The following is a 20553-nucleotide window of genomic DNA, read 5'->3' as shown; positions in this document are numbered from 1 at the left end:
CATTCAAAAATCAGTTGATGTAAAGCATTGTATCAACAGGCTAAAGAAGAAAAGTTGTATAATGGTATCAATAGACACAGAAAAAGCATTTGACAAAATCTAACATTCACTGATGATAAAAACTCTCAGCAAACTAAGAATAGAGCAGTTCCTCAGCTACATAAATAACATCCACATAAAACTTACGGCTGACATCATACTTAATGGTGAGAAACTTGACTCTGCCCTAGGATCAGGATCAAGGCTAAGATGGTCACTCCTATCACCTCTATGTAACATTTTACTGTCAGTCCCAGCTAGTGCAATAAGACAAGAAAAAAATAAAAGGGTATACAGATTGGGAAGGAGGAAACAAAACTGTCTTTGTTCACAGGGGACATGACTGTCTATGTAGAAAATTCCAAATAATTAATACATAAAATATTGGAACTAATAAACAATTATAGCAAGACTGCAAGATATTGGCTTATCAATTGTAACAAATGAGCCATTCTAATGCAAGATGTTAGTAACAGAGAACGCTTACCTTTGCTCAACTTTTCTATAAACCTAAAACTGTTCTAAAACACAATGTCTATTAATTAAAAAATTAAAAAAGCGGCCGGGCGCGGTGGCTCAAGCCTGTAATCCCAGCACTTTGGGAGGCCGAGACGGGCGGATCACGAGGTCAGGAGATCGAGACCATCCTGGCTAACCCGGTGAAACCCCGCCTCTACTAAAAAATACAAAAAACTAGCCGGGCGAGGTGGCGGGCGCCTGTAGTCCCAGCTACTGGGGAGGCTGAGGCAGGAGAATGGTGTAAACCCGGGAGGCGGAGCTTGCAGTGAGCTGAGATCCGGCCACTGCACTCCAGCCTGGGCGACAGAGCGAGACTCCGTCTCAAAAAAAAAAAAATTAAAAAAGCAGAGAGGTCTGCATTCTCTTAACTTGAGAAAAACAGAAGAGAGAGGATTCCCAGGAACCTTTCCCCTTCAAAGAAATAAGAAGTGAGCTGCAGTTCTTTGAACTCTTGCATTACAACAATTAAAGCAGAAAAGGGAGAAGAAATAGCAAACCCCCAGCAGAGCAGCTGCTGAGGTTCGCACAGTTAAGGTAGAAAATGCACATTTAAAGGTGGAAGCTTGGTCAATTACAGCAGAAAGAAAGAGGGCTTGTCACAGAGCAGGTACTGTACTCAATAAATATTTAACTAGCTAAACAAAACATAAAAATGAACAGTGTGGGCTGAATTTAGAGAACTGGGTTGGAGAAATAATGGAAAGATACTAACTGGATCTAAGATAGAGAAACCACAATAGTTACTGTGAGCTAGGTCTTGGCTGGGACCTCAGTGAGGGAGTCAGGCACATGTGAGCCTTCTGAAGTTTTTAACCTTTCAATTCACACTGGACTTGGGTTTACAGTATGTCAACTGCATACAGTTCAGTACGTAACTTAGTTTCATTTTTTTCTCAACAAATCCATCACTGTTTTAAAGTCCCACTGTGTTTTAAAATTTTTTAAGAGAAAAACCAACACAACAATAACAGCAAAAACCCTTTGGAGAAAGCTAAGCAAAAAAGTCTGAAACCCATTTCACTAAGGACTCTCCAAGATGGGTCGCTTTTGCATCAGAAACCATGAAAAGGCAGCCTGGGTCATCCTAGAAAAGTACTACACGTGCCTGGGCAATGACTTCCACAGGAACAAGTATGTGGGCAAAGAAATCACCATTATCTCCGACAAGAAGCTCCGCGACAGGAGGGCAGGCTACATCCCGCATCTGATGGAGCAGATCTGGAGGGGCATCTCCATCAAGTTGCAGGAGGAAGAGAGACAAAAAAGGAGAGATAATGATGTTCCTGAGGTCTCAGCCTTGGACCCGGAGTTCACTAAAGTAGGTCCTGACACTAAGGAAACGCTGAGACTTTGGGGCTTTCACAGACTGTCCAACCTGTGGGTCTCTCAGCCTACAGTTGGGATAAATTTCAAAACACCACGTGGAGCTGTTTGGATCTTTCTGCAATGCTGTAGCATTTTCAGTTAACCTGGAACAACAGCAAACAAACAAGCAAGCATTCTGAACTTAATGCTCAGCTTGGTACCAAGAGAGACAAGGAGGTAACTACCACCTTTCAGCTCTGCTTCAGATTTCAGACACCTCATCCAGCACCCCAAGAACACAGGTGAGCACCCCAGGTGGTGTGAGCACACCACATAGGCACTGCTACAGTCAGCTAACAGAGGTTTGTGGGCACTGCCCTCCCTCCTTGGGACAAGGGATCTTCTGAGATAAAACCAAGTCCACATTTAACAATGATCTCATCCTCATGCTTGAAGTATTCCATTCAAATCACTGGCTTTGGAAGTCAGAAATTCTTCCTTCCAGCTCAATTAGTAAATCTAATCACATATTCACACTCTCAAGGGGTCCCGACTGTTTGGCAGTAACAGCTTGGTTATTCACAATCAACGAAATTAATGCCACTATTTTTAAAACATTTAAAAATCCTGTATATACAAACAAGCCTCCAAGCTGTGGACCTTGGTCAAAGAAAGAACAAAAATTAAAGGCAGGAAAAAAGTACTTAAATGAATTATGAGACAAAGAATCATTTCAAACATCCCAGCAAGGCTGTGCCTTTGGGGTCCTTGTTATTCTAAACTGAATCCTTTCTCCACATCACCTAGAAGAAAAATGTCACTCAAATGAAAAATGTTCCTTTACATGGGATTGTGTGTTTAATTGGCAACATATAATTTTATTAAAAAAAAATAATGAAGAGCAATTGCTGTTGAAGCCATTTCAGGGATGAGAGAAGGGGAGGCTCTGTCAGCACAATGGGAACAAAAAAATGATGTGCACTAAGTGTTATTCCAATCATTTGCTTCATAGTTAAGTTTAATTGCACATTACACACTGCCCTGTAATTATGTCGCTTGGGGAACTGCCAATTTACCCCTTGAAATGTTAAAAGTCCCTCAGTTTATTTTAAAGTCTGGGCATCGCCTCCACCAGCACCCTGCCTTAATGCACAGGGACTACTTGGTTCCTGTTCCCTTCAATGCAGACTGGTGTGTCCTGCGAGGGATCCACTCTGTGGTCTGACTCCTGGTACAGAGGGCTGATGACACGCAGAGCTCCCAGAGCCCTGGTCCAGTGCAGTCTGTTTGTAATATAATCTTGTGACTTTTTTTCTTCAGAATTCACAACGGGAGAAACTGGGAAACATGCCTCTTCCTCTTCTTCAGTCTCAGGAGGTTGGGATTAAAGTACTTTATTCTCAGCCAGGGAACAAACACCCAACCAAAGATGAAATGCCTGCTTTCTGGGAGTTTACAAGGATGAAAAGATAAATACCGAGCAAATACATATGAAACTCCCAGAAGACTGTACATCAGTCAAGTACTACTTTAAGGAGTAGGAATGGGAACAATCAACTCGAATGGTTGAAGCACCTTCTATGTGCTGGCGGTGTGCTCAGAACTTCACAAATGTCATTTACAGACTATCAGCATCAACGGGCACTAACTCGAGTGCCTTCAAGTACCAGGCAGATAACTAGAAAGCAAGAAGCATTCAGCCATAATACAAGAAGGTGTCTGGGGCTCTCAGTTAATTGGGGAGGGAGTGTAAGCCCTGACAAAAGGCAATCAAATTCTCTTCTTTTTAAAAACACTGGGTCAGTGAAGCAAAACACATCCATAGGACTCATTTGAACTGTGGCTACCACCTCCATATGAATCTATAAGCCTCTCAAAAGCACACAGTATGGGCAATGGACACATATTATCTGGATTTAAATTTCAGCTCTGGTACTACCTTAGCCGTGTGACTTTGGGCAAGCCACTTAACCTCTCTGTGTGTCAGTTTCCTCATCTGTAAAATGGAAACAGTAACAGTGGCAACCTCAGAGGGGTGCTGCAAGAAATAAATGAAAATGCTCAGCTTAGTTGTTCTAGTGAGCTCCAAACATGTGATTGCTGTTATCACTGATGTTTATGCTCCCTGACCGGAAAAGCTGAAAAGAGATTCCCCAAAATGACTCTGAACTTGAGGTGGGCCTTGAAGAGAAGAACAGAGAGATCTATAGACTGGAAGGAAAGGGCACAAGGTTTCGTTATCTTCCCACGTCTGGGAACATTGAAGGGAAATTTCAAATAATGTATGTGAAGTACTCAGAACATAGTAAAGGCTCAAAAGATAGTAGCTTTTCTCACGCTAGATAATTTCAGAGCATTTTCTTGAGGTTTCAGCCTCAAAAAATCCAGGCCTCCCTGTGTCAACCATTAGTTAGGATCTAAATCATTACTTCTCCCAACATTTTTTATAAGTATGATTTACTATGTACGCATCATGAGGAGGAAAAACCCCTTAAAGGTTTTAAAATAGTGTAAACTAAACATACTTTAAATTCTTCATCTGTTTAAAAAAGTGGCTATAATGAAACAATCTTGAGAAAACAATTCCTCAGTAGAAACAGCCATCTTTACTCACAGTCTTTCTTACTTGATACATTATAAATATTTCTCTTCTGATTTGGTATAATATTAGAAACATATATATGCTCTCGCAATTGTGTGAAACCATTGTGATTAATCTTATTTTTAAAGGCATTTCTATTTTCCCCCCTCTCAAGAAATTCATCATCTTCTATAACAGTCAGCCAGTATGCAAAGATTTTCCAACTAGATGAAATGTTAATCATAAATTATGAGGGATGCTGAAGCAAGAACTGTAAGGTACTGTCACCGGATTGTATATATTAATTATGTGATTTTTTTTTTTGGTATAGCAATTATATCTCGATAAAACTAGAAAAGAAAAAAGAATTGCGGATATGCAAGGAACGCACAGTTTCCAGGATTTACTTTTAAATTTGTTCCTGGAAACCTCAAGATTATACAAATTCAGTTGGGTAACAGCTTTGTTGGGTAGGATTTTATCAACTGGTTGGGTATCAGTTTAATTAAGAAAATATTTTATTTATGACATAGCACCATGCCCAATCAAACAGAGAAAAGGGGTCAGGCGTGTTCTATTCCACACTGACTGCCCACCAGAATACTTCTCTAAGAAGCAGTGCCATTGTTTAAAATTAGGTCTCTGGGAAAGGGGGCAAGCCCTAAGTGATTCTGACATAAGCAGTGTAATAACTTACAAAATAATGAAATATTTACCTCCTCAATACATTGCAAAAAACTGCAAAGAAGTATCTAGCAATGTTTTTATAACTTGAGAGTTGTGCCCAGTATAAGTCACATCTAAAAATCCCAAAGGAAACAAGGAATCTCTCAAGTAAAAAAACAAACAAACAACTACTCCCTTCACTTGCTTGGTTTTCTATTTCAGGTATTTCACAATCAGATCCTGCCTTTCTTCACCACCACAGCTACTGCGCATGGCTCCATGCAGGTGTATGGTGGATGTTTGGTAATATTTCATGAAAAAGTCAATGAATGAATGAATGAATGAAAATGAATGTTAAAAGGATTTTTCTTCTTTTAGTTGGATACTTTTAGCATCTAAGAAGATGGACTGTTTGTTTTCTATGTATAGTTTTTCCTCTGAAAAAGATGTAAGCAATAATAGAAACATCTCATTTGCGTGCACTTGGATTTTATTGTTGCACGTTAAATGTTTATCTAACTTTTTTAGAGCCTGGGATTAATGCGCAGTTTGCTTCTGTCTGACTGTGATGCCAAGAGGGTTCAGATGACTGACAATAGTTTCTGAGCATCCGAATACTTCTGCATGTTACTTCTCCTATCATCACTCTGAAACTAAAGACTATCTCTGAAATGTGAAAAGCTTTACACCTTCTCTGGGCTCACTTATTCCTTAAAATAGCAACTTTTGGGTGTCAATCAAATATCTTTAGAAATGGCTTCCTGACCATGCTAGATTTCAGAAGATCTTTAACTGAATATGATGAATTGTTTGATAGTCCTGTGGACCTTCTACGTTTTCTAATCATTCTCTCTTTGAATCTGTCCCCTTTCCCTCCATTCCAAGGACAACACTATTGCCCTCATCATACTCCAAGCCCAGAGACAGAAGGCTACACAACTGTAAGGAGCCTGAGATTTGCAGTCCGAATATGTAAGTTCAAATTCCACTTGTCGACTGGCTATTTGACAGACCAGAACTCTCTGCACCTCTTTAAGTCCCAGCTCCTGAATTTATAAAATGGTGATAACAATGCTTGTTCCTAGGGATTACTTGAAGACTGAGCTCATCTATGCAGCCTGTCTTGCATGTTACCAAAACCACACTAGGTATTCATTTGCTCTGGCCAAATGGGAAGGTGAATATTACCATGAAAAATTACGTCATCCTGAAACCACCCCATCTGCTAGTCACAGCCTTTTTCTTAAGTTTTTCTTATTATTCCAGTTCCACCTTTGAGAGAGCCCTAGTTTTCCTTGCCATTGCTTCCTGCTTTGTGGTTGAATCTTGGCTCCCACATTGGCCAGCATAGGTCTTCAGTCAAACTAAAACCAGGTAATCTGGGTTTCTCAGTAGTTCCCAGTGAATAATTAAATGCATCGAGAACATGGGCTGGGCTCGGTGACTCACACTTGTAATCCCAACAACTTGGGAGGCCAAGGTGGGCAGATCATCTGAGGTCAGGAGTTCAAGGCCTGGCCAACATGACGAAACCCCATCTCTACTAAAACTACAAAAATTAGCTGGGTGTGGTGGTGCGTGCCTGCAGCCCCAGCTACTTGGGAGGCTGAAGCATGAGAATCACTTGAACCCAGGACACAGAGACTATGGTGAGCTGAAAATGCACCACTGCACTACAGCCTGGGCAAAAGAATAAGACTGTGTCTTTAAAACAAACAAACAAACAAACAAAAAAACCATACATTCTAAGTCTAAAGATTTTGTTTCCAAGGGAGTCACTAAGCTTCCTTCTTCCAAAACACTGAGAATTGTCATTCCAGGGAGTAAGAAAAAAGCAAAACAAAACATCTACAACACACTCAACTCTGTACCATTATCTTGTCTCTGAAAATAGTGACAGCAGGATCATAGGCATGAGCCAAGAACCCTCCCCTCCACTTGTCTCCTTACTGAGATAGCCTCGTACCATTCCCTTGGTGGGGAGAGCTGGGGAGTGAAGCATTTCTAGAAAAAGTAAAAGCAATTACACCCAGCGTAAATAAGACTTGGGAGTCTGAAATCATGCTATGCCCCAGATTTTACTTGGTGCACAGTAAGATACTCAGATTTGCAATTCCTCCTCATGTTCTGAGCCTGTCCAAGTGTGGGGTAATTCAGTTACATTCACTGCTTTTGTCAGTACACAGTTACAAAACTTTATTCAAATACAACATGAGAAACCGGGTTGCCCATCACAAAATTCACATAGCAAAAATATACCTTTATTACTGTTAGGAGGAACAAAGGCCATGATTCTCCAATGGTAAAAAAGAATTTATCATGGTCAAGAGACCATTTAAACCAGAACTAAAGAAACTCTTTACTCATGTGAATTATAAGAAATGATTAAAAGCCACTATGTGCTAGGCTCTGTCAGGGGCTAGAATATAAATGAACCTTGGTGCCTGCTCACAAGACGTTTACAATCAATTAGGGAAACCGAAAGTAAATACATTTAAGGTTGTACAATGTTCTAGGATTTAAATTGTGTGTCCACGGTGCAAAGAGAGGGGATGGAGTCATCTGGGTAGAGGGTCAGGAAGCCTTCTTCAGACAGAAGATGGCCTTTGCCATGAGGACTGTCCAACAGACACATGGTGTGGGACAGGCACTCAGGCAGAAGCAAGAATGGGAGCAAAGACACAGTGGTAGAGATTTGCCTGGCTAGTGAGGCCTACCATCATTTATATAGGCAAAGGCTACTATAGTGGGGGGATGGGGGATGGAAAGAGGGAAAGGAGAGTCGGTAGCAAGAGATAAAGTCACGGAGATAGGCTGCAGGCCAGGTATGGTCCCTGAAGCACTCAGAACTCTGGTTAGGAAGATCATCCTAGCAACTGGCACAGAATATGGGTTTGAAGGTTCCAGACATTAGCAAGGAAGCCACTAAGATAATATTGTGACACTATAGATGAATGAATTGGAGGGAATAAGAATGCTTAAGGAGTTAGAATATAGAGTGTGATGTCTACATGGGTCTGAGCTCAGCCACCCAGATCTCACTGCCTACTGCATATGTCCTCCTAGACAGATGTCCTACATGCGTGTAAGAGTATGGATGGTCCAGATGCCTGCCCCTGCACAACAGACCTGCACTATCTATTTCCTTAATGACGCCACTGTCTACTCCCACTCAAGGCAGAAACCTCCCTCTTCCTTGGAGAAGGTCAAGTTGATTTTAGTTCCAAAGTAACTCATTCAAACTGTTCATTTCATTGCCACTCCCACTCCCCTAGTTCAAGTTATCTCCATTTCTCTTTTATTTTTGCCCACATTTTATTTTTGCTTCCGGTCTTGATTTCTCACATTGGTTTTCTAGTGGGATAGTGATTTGTCTAAACTTCATTCTCATCTTGATTTAAAATACTTCAGAAATTCTTCACTGCCTTTAGGTCCAACAGACCTCTTCGGATGGCTTAAGACATCCCCACTGAACTAGCACATTCGCCTCACAAGCCATGTTCCGTTTGCCAGTCCTTGCCTTGGCCATCCTATACTAGTGTGGCTCCCTGAACAAAGCATGCACCGTTATACCTTTGCTCTCGTGGTTCCCTCCACATGAGGTAGTACTCTCCATCTCTTCCCTTCACCAGGTTAACTAGTACTATTCAACAGCTCTGAGCCTAGATGTCACTTCCTCCAGGAAGCTTTCCTGACCTGACCCCCACATCTGTGTTGGTGACTTTCCTCTGTGTTCCCAGCATACTCAATCAAGACACACGCCAAGTGACTTGGAAACTGCCTGGTATTTGTCTCTTCACCCCACACCCCACCATCACCTCTACTTTTGATCTCTAGACAGTGAACTCCTCAATGTCAGGACCCATGAGCAACTTGTCTTCTAGAGGAATCCCCATCCTTTGGCTCACAGCTGGGTGTTTGATGGTTACTCAGGGAATGTGCAGCCTGAGGGACTGAGACAAGCAAAGGTCCAGAGACAGAGTCATGGGTCCTGTGCATTTGATGGGCAGGCAGAGAAGAAACCCACCAGAGAGATTAAGAGCAACTGTCAGCAACAGAGCCAAGACAGATCACTGGCCGCTGGGCAACAGAGGCCTGGTCACTAGAGAGTGTCAGGTGTCAAGGGCAAGGTCGGTGAGACAAAGGATGAGGAAAGCGCTCTGCATTTGGCAAGACAGCTTCCAGAAAGCAATGGAGAAATGTCTTGTAGCAGGAGGCTGAAAAGTGAGTGGCAGGCAAGATTAACACAGGGCAAAAAACAACTTGGGAACACACGGCTAGAAAGTGGGTGAGGGACCACGATACCTGGGAGTGACAAGGGCAACGAGGGAATATTTGTGCATATATACATGTGTGTTTGTGTGTGTGAGTTACAGTTATTTAAAATCTCAACCATAAAACTGACTGGCAAAGAGAGTGAATAGTGAGGCAATATTCAGGTACAGAATAAGCATTTATCAAATGAAAGATATAAATAACAAATGAAAAACTACATTCATAGAGAAGATATACATCCTCAAAACAGATTTTTATCAAAATGTAAACTGAAAAGATTGAGCCCATCTTAATGTTTCAGAAAAGACCACTGAGCTCATAAATCAAAATTTAATTAGCTGTCCAGATCACTATTTCCACTACCTATAGCACTACTGCTATAGGTATATATAATATATATAATATATATAATATTATATATGATATATAATAGATATTATATGATATATAATAGATATCATGGAGATATCTATTTTCAAAGTCACCTGAAAATTTCCTTGCAGAGATCTTCAGACTTTATATATGCTCTACTAACCCCATGCATTCACATAAATAGCCTTAGCTTTCTATCTAGTAAATGCCCCAAAGTCAAATGGGACACAGAAAAAAATTAGGGAAAGGACACTTCTGAGAAACCAATAAAGTCATCTGAGATACAGGAAAGTCTAACCAATAAAGAAAAGTGCCTGTGGACCAAAAGCCACACTTTTCTTTACAAATAGGTTTTTTCTTTTAAGTCCTTATCAAATATAAAGTTTTGTCAGGCTGCCATGGTATTCATTTCACTTACAATGTTTAAAGAACACATTGAGGAAAACAGACTTAAAACATTAAATTACTTTTCATGAGACATATGCTTCTTATGCAATTAACAATACATTCAGCATCAATAAGCTCCAATTTTAGAAACACTCATCCATGAACATTAATCAGTTAATGGTAAATTCAATTTCTACTCAGCTTCTACTTTTCATGCTCAACTCTCCAAGGCTATACTACATGGTATTTCAAAAATATTAATTTACTTACTACAAAAGCAGATTACATTCTTAGAAACCATCTGTGCAACAAATATATTTGCATGTAAGTCAAATCAAAGTTTTATGGAAAAACAATTTTCTTACGTGGGACTGTATTTCTGACCAAACACCTGATCCCAAACCTTTCAGAGAAATGACAATAAAATTATCTGTATAATCAGATTGCAAATAATATTCCAGAATAGGTCAAAGTTTCCCAAAATGCATATATATAGAACAATACACAGATTTAAAATATATTGCCTACAGCGAACTTAGTGATCTGGCATGGCCTTATTCAAGGAGGTCACTGCTGGGTGGTACAGTTTTTCACTGTACAGACGGTCCCAGAGATTACAGATTTTGGCCAGTAGCACACCACTAGGCACGGTGACAACTGAAGAAACATGCCCACACATTGCCAAATGCTCTCTAGGGGAATAATTACTGTCCCAGCTAAGAACCGTCATGTCTCTGGTTTACAGAGGAAACTTGAGCCCAGACCAAAGGAACTGCCCACACTGACATCACTGGATGATGATAGTGCCAGGCCTCCAACCCAGGTCTCCAGGGAGCCAGTGCCACAGAGAATCCAACAGAGAATGTGAGATTAATAGACATGCTCTTACTACATTTTAAGTTCAGCCTTACTCTTCCTGCTTTAGGCGACTTGTTCATCAAATACTTTCTAAGCTTACATCTAGTCATCATTTTAACCACTCACCAATTCCCCTGCCCCATTTATTCATATCCTTCCCTGATCTCAATCTTGGATCTACCTCATCTTGACTGAGTCTGGGTTCTTCTCCTTGAGGACAGGGGAGAGGTGTCAGCACAAATCCAGGGCTCCAACTGAGTAGCCCTGATAGATGAGTGTTCTCTGCCACTGTCACCTTAGGCTCCCATTCATTCATACTTGGTTTCCTCCATGCCAGCACTGCCCAGTCAGCAGGTGGCATCTTCCATTTCACAGAGAAAATAGAGTCCCCCACTTCTTTCTGCTACACCCACAAATTAATCTACCTTTGTGACTGAAATTTGACTAGTCTGATGTGAAATGTAAGAAGGCATTTCTCTGCCTTCCCCATCTCTCCCATTTTTCTTTGTTTTTGTTTATCTTATTGTTCCTCCAGCATCAGACTAAATAGCCACTGAATTTGGAGTCATGCAGGTTTTTGGTAGGTAGTTCATTTTTGTTCCTTATTTAAGAGTGTTTGTCATAATTCAATATTGGACTATATGAAATGGTTTTCCAGTATCTACTGTATTTTTTAACGCCATCAAAAGAAAATAATTAAAAGTTAAAATCCCCATTTCAGTCCTGATTGATCTCAATTGTGACTTTTTTTTTTTTAGTTTACTAAGAAAGCCAGAAAACATGGGATCACTCATCTAAAGCTAATCCCTCTGTATTTGTGCGTTTGAAATTAACATTGAGTAGGAAACACAATATCTGAAAAGGGCCTTCATACTTACCCGGATGTAAGCATCTTGGTGGTGCTTGGCAAAGTACAGCATGTTGTCCAGAGCCAACATCCCAGGTGGAGTCTGCGTGAAGTCCATGGCAGGGTTGACATGATTCTGTGAGTAAAACAAAATGCATGATAAGGTGAATCCTTCAGCAGATTTCACCAACCACCAGAGATCCAATTTCCCTCCTCAAGAGTGAAGTGCTACAAGGCAAGCTCCAAATAATGAAACATGATGACATTTTCTATCTCCATGTAAACCTACTGAGGTGGATGCAGCGACTTCTTTCTACTGCTCCTCAGGATAGCAAAACCAGATTTATACCTGGGATTAGGAAACCGAGCTAAAGATTCAAATATGGGATTATTCTTAGACATGTGACATTGTGAGAAAAAGAAAATGATGCAAAAATTATTTCTGGTAGCTGCACTAAAATGAAACCAACAGCATTTGGGTAGAAAAAGCTGGGATAAAGCCACACCTCTGGTATTTAATTCGGAAGCTGACTCCAAGGAAACTATGGCCTATTCACACCTTGACTCCACATCCTTATGTGGGAGGTTAAATACAGCCGCATGCATTGATGGACTTCGTGAACTGTCCAGGTTTACACAGTCCACAGGCCTCTGAGCACAGGCACCAGATAAAGTTCAGATATCCACAGCATCCTGCCATCTGTCTGCTCTCAGGAAGTCTGAGAACCTTCCTCTCTGGTCTTTAGGGTCACCACACACAGCACACAGAACCCCAAAGATGAAATAATAGTTGCAGATATGCAGAACTCAAACACCTCAGCAAATGAAAAACAATCCAATTTAAAAGTGGGCAAAAGACATGATTAGACATTTTTCAAAAGAAGACACACAAATGGCCAACAAGCATATAATGCTCAACATCAGTAATCATCGGAGAAATGCAAATGAAAACAACAATGAGATACCATCTCACACCAGTCAGAATGGTTATTAGTAAAAAGACAAAGAATAACAGATGGCAAGAAAAGGGAAAAAAGAAAATGCTTATATACTGTTGATGGGAATGTAAATTAGTGCAACCACTATGGAAAACACTATGGAGATTTCTCAAGAACTAAAAATAGAACTACCATTCAATCCAGCAATTCCACTACTGGGTATCTACACAAAGGAAAAGAAATCATTGGCTGGTCACGGTGGCTCACTCCTGTAGTCCACTTTGGGAGGCTGAGGCGGGTGGATCATGAGGTCAGGAGTTTGAGACCAGCCTGGTCAACATGGTGAAACCCCTAAAGATTCAACAAATTAGGTAGGCATGGTGGCACGGGCCTGTAATCCCAGCTACTCAAGAGGTAGAGTCAGGAGAATTGCTTGAACCTGGGAGGCGGAGGTCGCAGTGAGTCCAGATTGCACCATTGCACTCCAGCCTGGGCAACAGGGCAAGACTCCATCTAAGAAAGAAAGAGAGAAAGAGAGAAAGAAGAGAGAAAGAGAGAAAGAGAGAGAGAGAGAGAGAGAAAGAACGAAAGAAAGAAAGAAAGAAAGAAAGAAAGAAAGAAAGAAAGAAAGAAAGAAAGAAAGAATTATACCAAAAATCACCTGCACTCTTATGTTTATTGCAGTACTATTCACAATAGCAAAGATATAGAATGCACCTATGTGTCCACCAATGGATGACTGGATCAAGAAAATGTGGTACATATATATAATGGGGTACTATTCAGTCATTAAAAAAGAATGAAATCGTATCTTTTGTAGCAACATGAATGGAACTGGAAGCCATTATTTTAAGTGAAATAACTCAGAAACAGGAAGTCAAATGTCACATATTCTCACATAGAAGTGGGAGCTAAATGATGTGCATATGTGGGCATAGAGTGTGGAATGATAGACAACACAAACTCAGACGGCTGGGAATTGGTGGGATGACAAGAAATTGCTTACTGAGTACAATGTACTATGTAGGTGATGGGTACACTAAAAGCCCTGACCTCCCCACTATGCAGTATATCTATGTAACAAAAGTACACTTGTACCCCATTATTTTACCCAAATAAAAAATAGTTACAAATATGCCTAAGAGGAGAAGGCCTGGCTGATCTGAACTCTCCATATACTTGAGATCACCCAGCAAAAACACCACAAGACTCTTACTAAGATTAGCAATTTACTCTTCACCATTAATTACTGAAAACAACGACCAAGAACTATTCTGAAAATGCAGATCTGCCATTTTTTCCAAGAGGGTGGATAGGAGGCAAGACTAGTTGCAGCTTCCACTCGGAAGGATAGAGCAGCATGTGGAGACTTACATCATGAACTTTTGTTCCAAGAACTAATGCAAGAACATACCAGGAAAGCTGAGATAATTCACAGACGCTTTGAAGGAACGGATCACCACTGCAGGCTCCCTGGGAGGCAACCAGCACACTAAACAAAAACACAACCAAGGACCCACACCACTTCACTCCCCTACTAACTCCACTGAAGCAGGTGCAGTTATCCATGGCTGCAAGACCTGAAGACCGATCATATCACAGGACTCTTTGCAGACATGTGCCAGTACCAGCATGGAGCTGGGTAGCTCTGTTGGGTGGCTAGACCTAGAAGAGCAAAAACAATCACTACAGTTTGGCTCTTAGGAAGCCACATTCTTATGAGAAGGGGGAGAACACCACATCAAGGGAGCACTCTGTAAGACAAAAGAATTTGAACAGTAATCCTTGAGTCCCAGATCTTCCCTGGGACTTAGTCTACGCAAATGAGAGGGAACCAGAAAAACAATTCTGGTAATATGACAAAACAAGCTTCTTTAATACCACAAAAGATTATACCAGCTCACCAGCAATGGATCCAAACCAAGACAAAAATATCCGAATTGCCAGAGTAAGAATTCAGAAAGTGGATTATTAAGTTACTCAAGGAGGGAGCAGAGAAAGGTGGAGTCCAAGTTAAAGAAATACAAAACAGGATACAGGATACAGGAAAGAAAAATTCTTCAGTGAAATAGATAGCATAAATAAAAAACAATCAGAACTTCTGGGAATCAAGGACACAGTTAGAGAAAAGCAAAATTCACTGCAAAGTAACAGCAATAGAATTGAACGAGCAGAATAAAGAACATCAAAGCTCAAAGACAAGGCTTTTGAATTAACCTAATCCGACAAAGACAAAGAAAAAATAATTTAAAAAATGAACAAAGCCTCCAAGAAGTATGGGACTATGTTAAACATCCAAACCTAAGAATAATTGGTGTTCCTAAGGAAAAAGAGAAATCTAAAAGTTTGGAAAACATATTTGTGGCAGTAATTGAGGAAAACTTCCCTGGCCTTGCTAGAAATCTAGACATCCAAATACAAGGAGCTCAAAGAACACCTGGGAAACTCATCACAAAAATATTATCACCTAGGCACATAGTTAACAGGTTATCTAAAGTTAAGACAAAAGAAAATCTGAAGAGCTATGAGGCAAAAGCATCAGGTAACCTATAACGGAAAACCTATCAAATTAACAGCAGATTTCTCAGCAGAAAACTTACAAGCTACAAGGGATTGAGGTCCTATTTTTAGCCTCCTTCAACAAAACAATTATCAGCCAAGAATTTTGTATCCAGTGAAACTAAGCTTCATAAGTGAAGGAAAGATACAGTCTTTTCCAAACAAACAAATGCTGAGAGAATTCGCCACTACCAAATCAGCACTATAAGAACTGCTAAAAGGAGCTCTAAATCTTGAAACAAATCCTCGAAAAAACAAACAAAATAGAACCTCCTTAAAGCATCTATCTCAGAAGACCTTAAAGCATAAATCTCACAATACATATATATTGTGTATATAACGATAACACAATGAAGAAAAACACAAAGTATTCAGGCAACTAATAGCACAATGAATAGAATAGTACCTCACATCTCAATACTAACACTGAATGTAAATGGCCTCAATGCTTCACTGAAAAGATACAGAATGGCAGAAGGGATAAGAATTCACGAACCAAGTTTCTGCTGCTTTAAAGAGACTCACCTAACACATAAGAACTCACATAAATTTAAGTTAAAGGGGTAGAAAAAGATATTCCATGAAAATGGACAACAAAAGCAAGCAGGAGTAGCTATTCTTACATCAGACAAAACAAACTTTAAAGCAACAGCAGTTAAAAAAGACAAAGAAGGATATTATATAATGTTAAAAGGACTAGTCCAACAGGGAAATATCACAATACTAAATATATATGCATCTAACACTGGATCTCCCAAATTTATAAAACCATTACTGCTAGACCTAAGAAATGATATAGACGGCAACACAATAATAGTGGGGGACTTTAATACTCACTGACAGCACTAGAAAGGTCATCAAGACAGAACGTCAACAAAGAAACAATGGACTTAAACTATACCCTATAACAAATAGACTTAATGGATATTTATAGAACCTTCTACCCAATAACTGCAGAACACACATTCTATTCATCAGCACATGGAACGCTCTCCAAGACAGATCATATGATAGGCCACAAAACAAGTCTCAGTAAATTTTTTTTCTTTTTTTTTTTTTTTTTTTTTTTTTTTTTTGAGACAGAGTCTCACTCTGTCACCAGGCTGGAGTGCAGTGGCGCAATCTCACTCACTGCAACCTCCACCTCCCAGTTTCAAGCAATTCTCCTGCCTCAGCCTCCCGAGTAGCTGGGATTACAGTCGCATGCCACCACGCCCGGCTACTTTTTGTATTTTTAGTAGAGACGAGGTTTTGCCATGTTGACCAGGCTGTTCTGAACTTCTGACCTCAGGTGATCCGCCCACCTCGGCCTCCAAAAGTGCTGGGATTACAGGCATGAGCCACTGTGCCTGGCCCAAGTCTCAGTAAATTTAAGAAAACTGAAATTATATCAAGTACTCTCTCAGACCACAGTGGAATAAAATTGGAAATCAACCCCAACAGGAATCCACAAAACCATGCATACACATGGAAATTAAATAACCTGCTCCTGAATGATCACTGGGTCAACAGGGAAATCAAGATGGAAATTAAAAAATTATTTGAACTGAATGATAATAGTGACACAACCATCAAAACCTCTGGGATACAGCAATGGTGGTGCTAAGAGGAAAGCTCATAGTATTAAATGCCTACATCAAAAGTCTGAAAGAACACACACAGACAATCTAAGGTCACACCTCATGGACCTGGAGAAACAAGAACAATCCAAACCCAAACTCAGCAGAAGAAAAGAAATAATGAAGATCAGAGCAGAAATAAATGAAATTGAAACAAACAAACAACAACAACAAAATACAAAACATAACTGAAACAAAATGCTGGAAAAAGATAAAAAAAAAAGACTATTAGTGAGATTAACCAAAAAAGAAGAGAGAAGATTCAAATAAGCTAAATTGGAAACAAAACGGGAGATATTACAACTGATTCTAGAGAAATATAAAAGATTATTCAAGGCTTCTATGAACACCTTGATGCATATAAACCAGAAAACCTAGAAGAGATGGATAAATTCCTGGAAATATGCAACTTTTCTAGATTAAACCAGGAAGATATAAAATCTCCAAGCAGACCAATAACAGGCAGTGAGATTGAAATGGTAACAAAGAAAATTTCTAACACAAAAAAGTCCAGGACCAGATGGATTCACAGCTGAATTCTATCAGATATTCAAGTAAGATTGATACCAATCTATTGACACTATTCCAACAGATAGAGAAAGAAGGATTCCTCCCTTAATCGTTCTATGAAGCCAGTATCACCTTAATACCAAAAGCCAGGGAAGGACATCATAAAAAAAGAAAACTATAGACCAATATCCCTAATGAACAGAGATGCGAAAATCCTCAATAAAATACTAGTGAACCAAATCCAATAGCATATCAAAAAGATAATACACCATGATCAAGTGGGTTTCATACCAGGGATGCTGGGATGGTTTAACATATGTAAGTCAATAAATGTGACACACCACATAAATAGAATCAAAAACGAAATCATATGATCATCTCAATAGATGATCATCTCAATAGATGCAGAAAAGCATTTGACAGAATTCAACACCACTTTATGATTAAAACCCTCAGCAAAATCTGTATAGAAGGGATATACCTTAAGGTAATAAAAGGCATTTACGACAAACTCACAATCAACATTATACTGAATGGGGAAAAGGTGAAAGCATTCCCCCTCAGAACTAGGACAAGACAACAATGCCCATTTTCACCACTATTCAACATAGTACTGGAAGTCCTAGACAGAGCAGCCAGACAAGAGAAATACATAAAGGGCAGTCAAATTGTCACTTTTTGCTGATAATACAATTGTATACCTAGAAAACCCTAAAGACTCATCCAATAAGCTCCTAGAACTGGCAAATAAATTCAGTAAAGTTTCAGGATACAAAATTAATGTACACAAATCAGTAGCTCTGCTATATACCAACAGCGACCAAGCTGAAAATCAAATCACTCAACCTCTTTCACAATAGCTGCGAAAAATTAAAATACTTAAAAATATACCTAACCAGGGAGGTGAAAGACCTCTACAAGGAAAACTATGAAACACTGCTGAAAGAAATTATAGACAACACTAACAAATGGAAATGCATCCCATGCTCATGGATGGGTAAAATCAACATCGTGAAAATGACCATACTGTCAAAAGCAGTCTACAAATTCAGTGCAATTCCTATCCAAATAGCACCACTGCTCTTCACAGAACTAGAAAAAAGCAATCTTAAAATTCACATGGAACCAAAAAAGAGCCCACATAGCCAATGCAAGACTAAGCAAAAAGAACAAATCTGGAGGCATCACATTACCTGACTTTCACCTATACTATAAGGTGATAGTCACCAAAACAGCATGGAACTGGTATAAAAATAGGCACATAGATCAATGGAACAGAATAGAGAACACAGAAATAAAGCCAAATACTTACAGCCAACTGATGTTTGACAAAGCAAACAAACAAAAAAAAAGTGGGAAAAGGACACTGTATTCAACAAATGGTGCTGGGATAATTGGCAAGCCACATGTAGAAGAATGAAACTGGATCCTCATCTCTCAATTTACACAAAAATCAACTCAAGATGGATCAAATACTTAAATCTAAGACCTGAAACCATAAAGATTACAGAAGATGACACTGGAAAACCCCTCTAGACATTGGCTTAGGCAAAGACTTAATGACCAAGAATCCAAAAGCAAATGCCACAAAAACAAAGATAAACAGATGGGACTTAATTAAACTAAAATGCTTCTGCACAGAAAAAGAAAGCAGAGTTAACAGACAACCCACCAAATGGGAGAAAACCTTCACAATCTATACATCTGACAAAGGACTAACATCCAGAATCTACAAAGCACTCAAACAAATCAGCAAGAAAAGAACAAACAATCCCACCAAAAAGTGGGCTAAGGACATGAATAGACAATTCTCAACAGAAGATATACAAATGGACAACAAACATACGGAAAAAATGCTCAACATCACTAATGATCAGGGAAATGCAAATCAAAACCACAATGCAATACGACCTGACTCCTATAAGAATGGCTATAATCAAGAAATCAAAAAATAATAGATGTTGGCATAGATGCAGTGAAAAGGGAACACTCTTACACTGTTGGTGGAAGGTAAACTAGTACAACCACTATAGAAAACAGTGTAGAGGTTCCTCAAAGAACTAAAAGTAGGTCCACTGTTTGATCCAGCAATCCCAATAATAGGTATCTACCCAGAGGAAAAGAAGTCATTATATGAAAAAGATACTTGCACACGCATGTATACAGCAGTACAATTTGCAGTTGCAAAAATATGGAACCAGCTCAAATGCCCATTAATCAATGAGTGGATAAAGAAAATGTAGCATATTTATATACACCATGGAATATTACTCAGCCTTAAAATAAAATGAAATAGTGGCATTCACAGCAACCTGGATGGAATTGGAGACTGTTAATCTAAATGAAATAACTCAGGAATGGAAAACCAAACATTGTATGTTCTCACTCATGTGGGAGCTAAGGCATAAGAATGACACACTGGACTTTGGGGACCTGGGGGAAAGAATGGGGGTTGGTGAAAGATAAAAGACTATACATTGGGTACAGTGTACACTGCTTGGGTGACAGGTGCACCAAAATCTCAGAAATCACCACTAAAGAACTTATTCATGTAACCAAACATCACCTGTTCTCCGAAAACTTACTGAAATTAAAAAAAAAACAAAAAACAAAAAAAAACTGAAAATAAGAAAGTTTAAAAATTCAGATCTAAATGGTAAATAATTTAAGACAAGATTGTTTTTTTCCAGGTTAAACAGATGAAAACGAAAAGTTAAAGAGGTGTGAAAGAAAACTGCTTTTGCCTCATGATCGAGATAATTTGTATGAAATTACATACTTTCATTTTGGATAAACAGCATGAATCTCTGTTTTTCCAGGGCAATTTTGGTTAAAGGCATTTTTTTTTCTAACTTTGGTGCTGGAAGGCCTTTCTGTTCACTTGTTCAAGGATCAAACAACCCACACTTTGCTACATTATTCAAGAGTACATCTAAACTCTCTTACCCATGCTGATCTGAAATTTTGTTTATAAGTTAATAAGCAATATCTGAAACTATGAGAGAGTAGTGCTGCCTACTGGCCACAGTTCCACAATTTAAAGAGCATCGCTGTCTACAACTAGAGGTTGTATAAATG

At 39.4% G+C, this 20553-nt stretch overlaps 2 protein-coding genes across 5 annotated transcripts in view; one reads left to right on the top strand and one right to left on the bottom strand.

Annotated features, from left to right (window-relative positions):
• ELMO1 (engulfment and cell motility 1) overlaps positions 1 to 20553 on the bottom strand; it is a 578573-nt gene that overhangs the window by 263907 nt on the left and 294113 nt on the right. For all 4 annotated transcript variants that reach the window (XM_007981596.3, XM_007981595.3, XM_073008962.1 and 1 more), the window contains one exon: positions 11881 to 11985. In XM_007981596.3, coding sequence (XP_007979787.1) covers positions 11881 to 11985 — 105 coding nt within the window. The remainder of the gene's footprint in view (positions 1 to 11880; positions 11986 to 20553) is intronic.
• LOC140709642 (small ribosomal subunit protein eS17-like) lies at positions 906 to 11801 on the top strand. Its single transcript, XM_073008963.1, has one exon. The coding sequence runs from the start codon at positions 1595 to 1597 to the stop codon at positions 2024 to 2026; it is 432 nt and encodes a 143-aa protein (XP_072865064.1). The 5' UTR covers positions 906 to 1594; the 3' UTR covers positions 2027 to 11801.

The sequence above is a fragment of the Chlorocebus sabaeus genome, chromosome 21, assembly GCF_047675955.1.
Source record: "Chlorocebus sabaeus isolate Y175 chromosome 21, mChlSab1.0.hap1, whole genome shotgun sequence".
In the NCBI taxonomy this organism is placed as follows: domain Eukaryota; kingdom Metazoa; phylum Chordata; class Mammalia; order Primates; family Cercopithecidae; genus Chlorocebus; species Chlorocebus sabaeus.
The sequence above is the reverse complement of the archived record's forward strand: the minus strand, read 5'-3'. Positions and strand labels throughout refer to the sequence as shown.

What these genes read in the sequence shown, in the direction of transcription:
- LOC140709642 (XM_073008963.1), top strand. Translation starts at nt 1,595, where the DNA reads ATGGGTCGCTTTTGCATCAGAAACCATGAAAAGGCAGCCTGGGTCATC.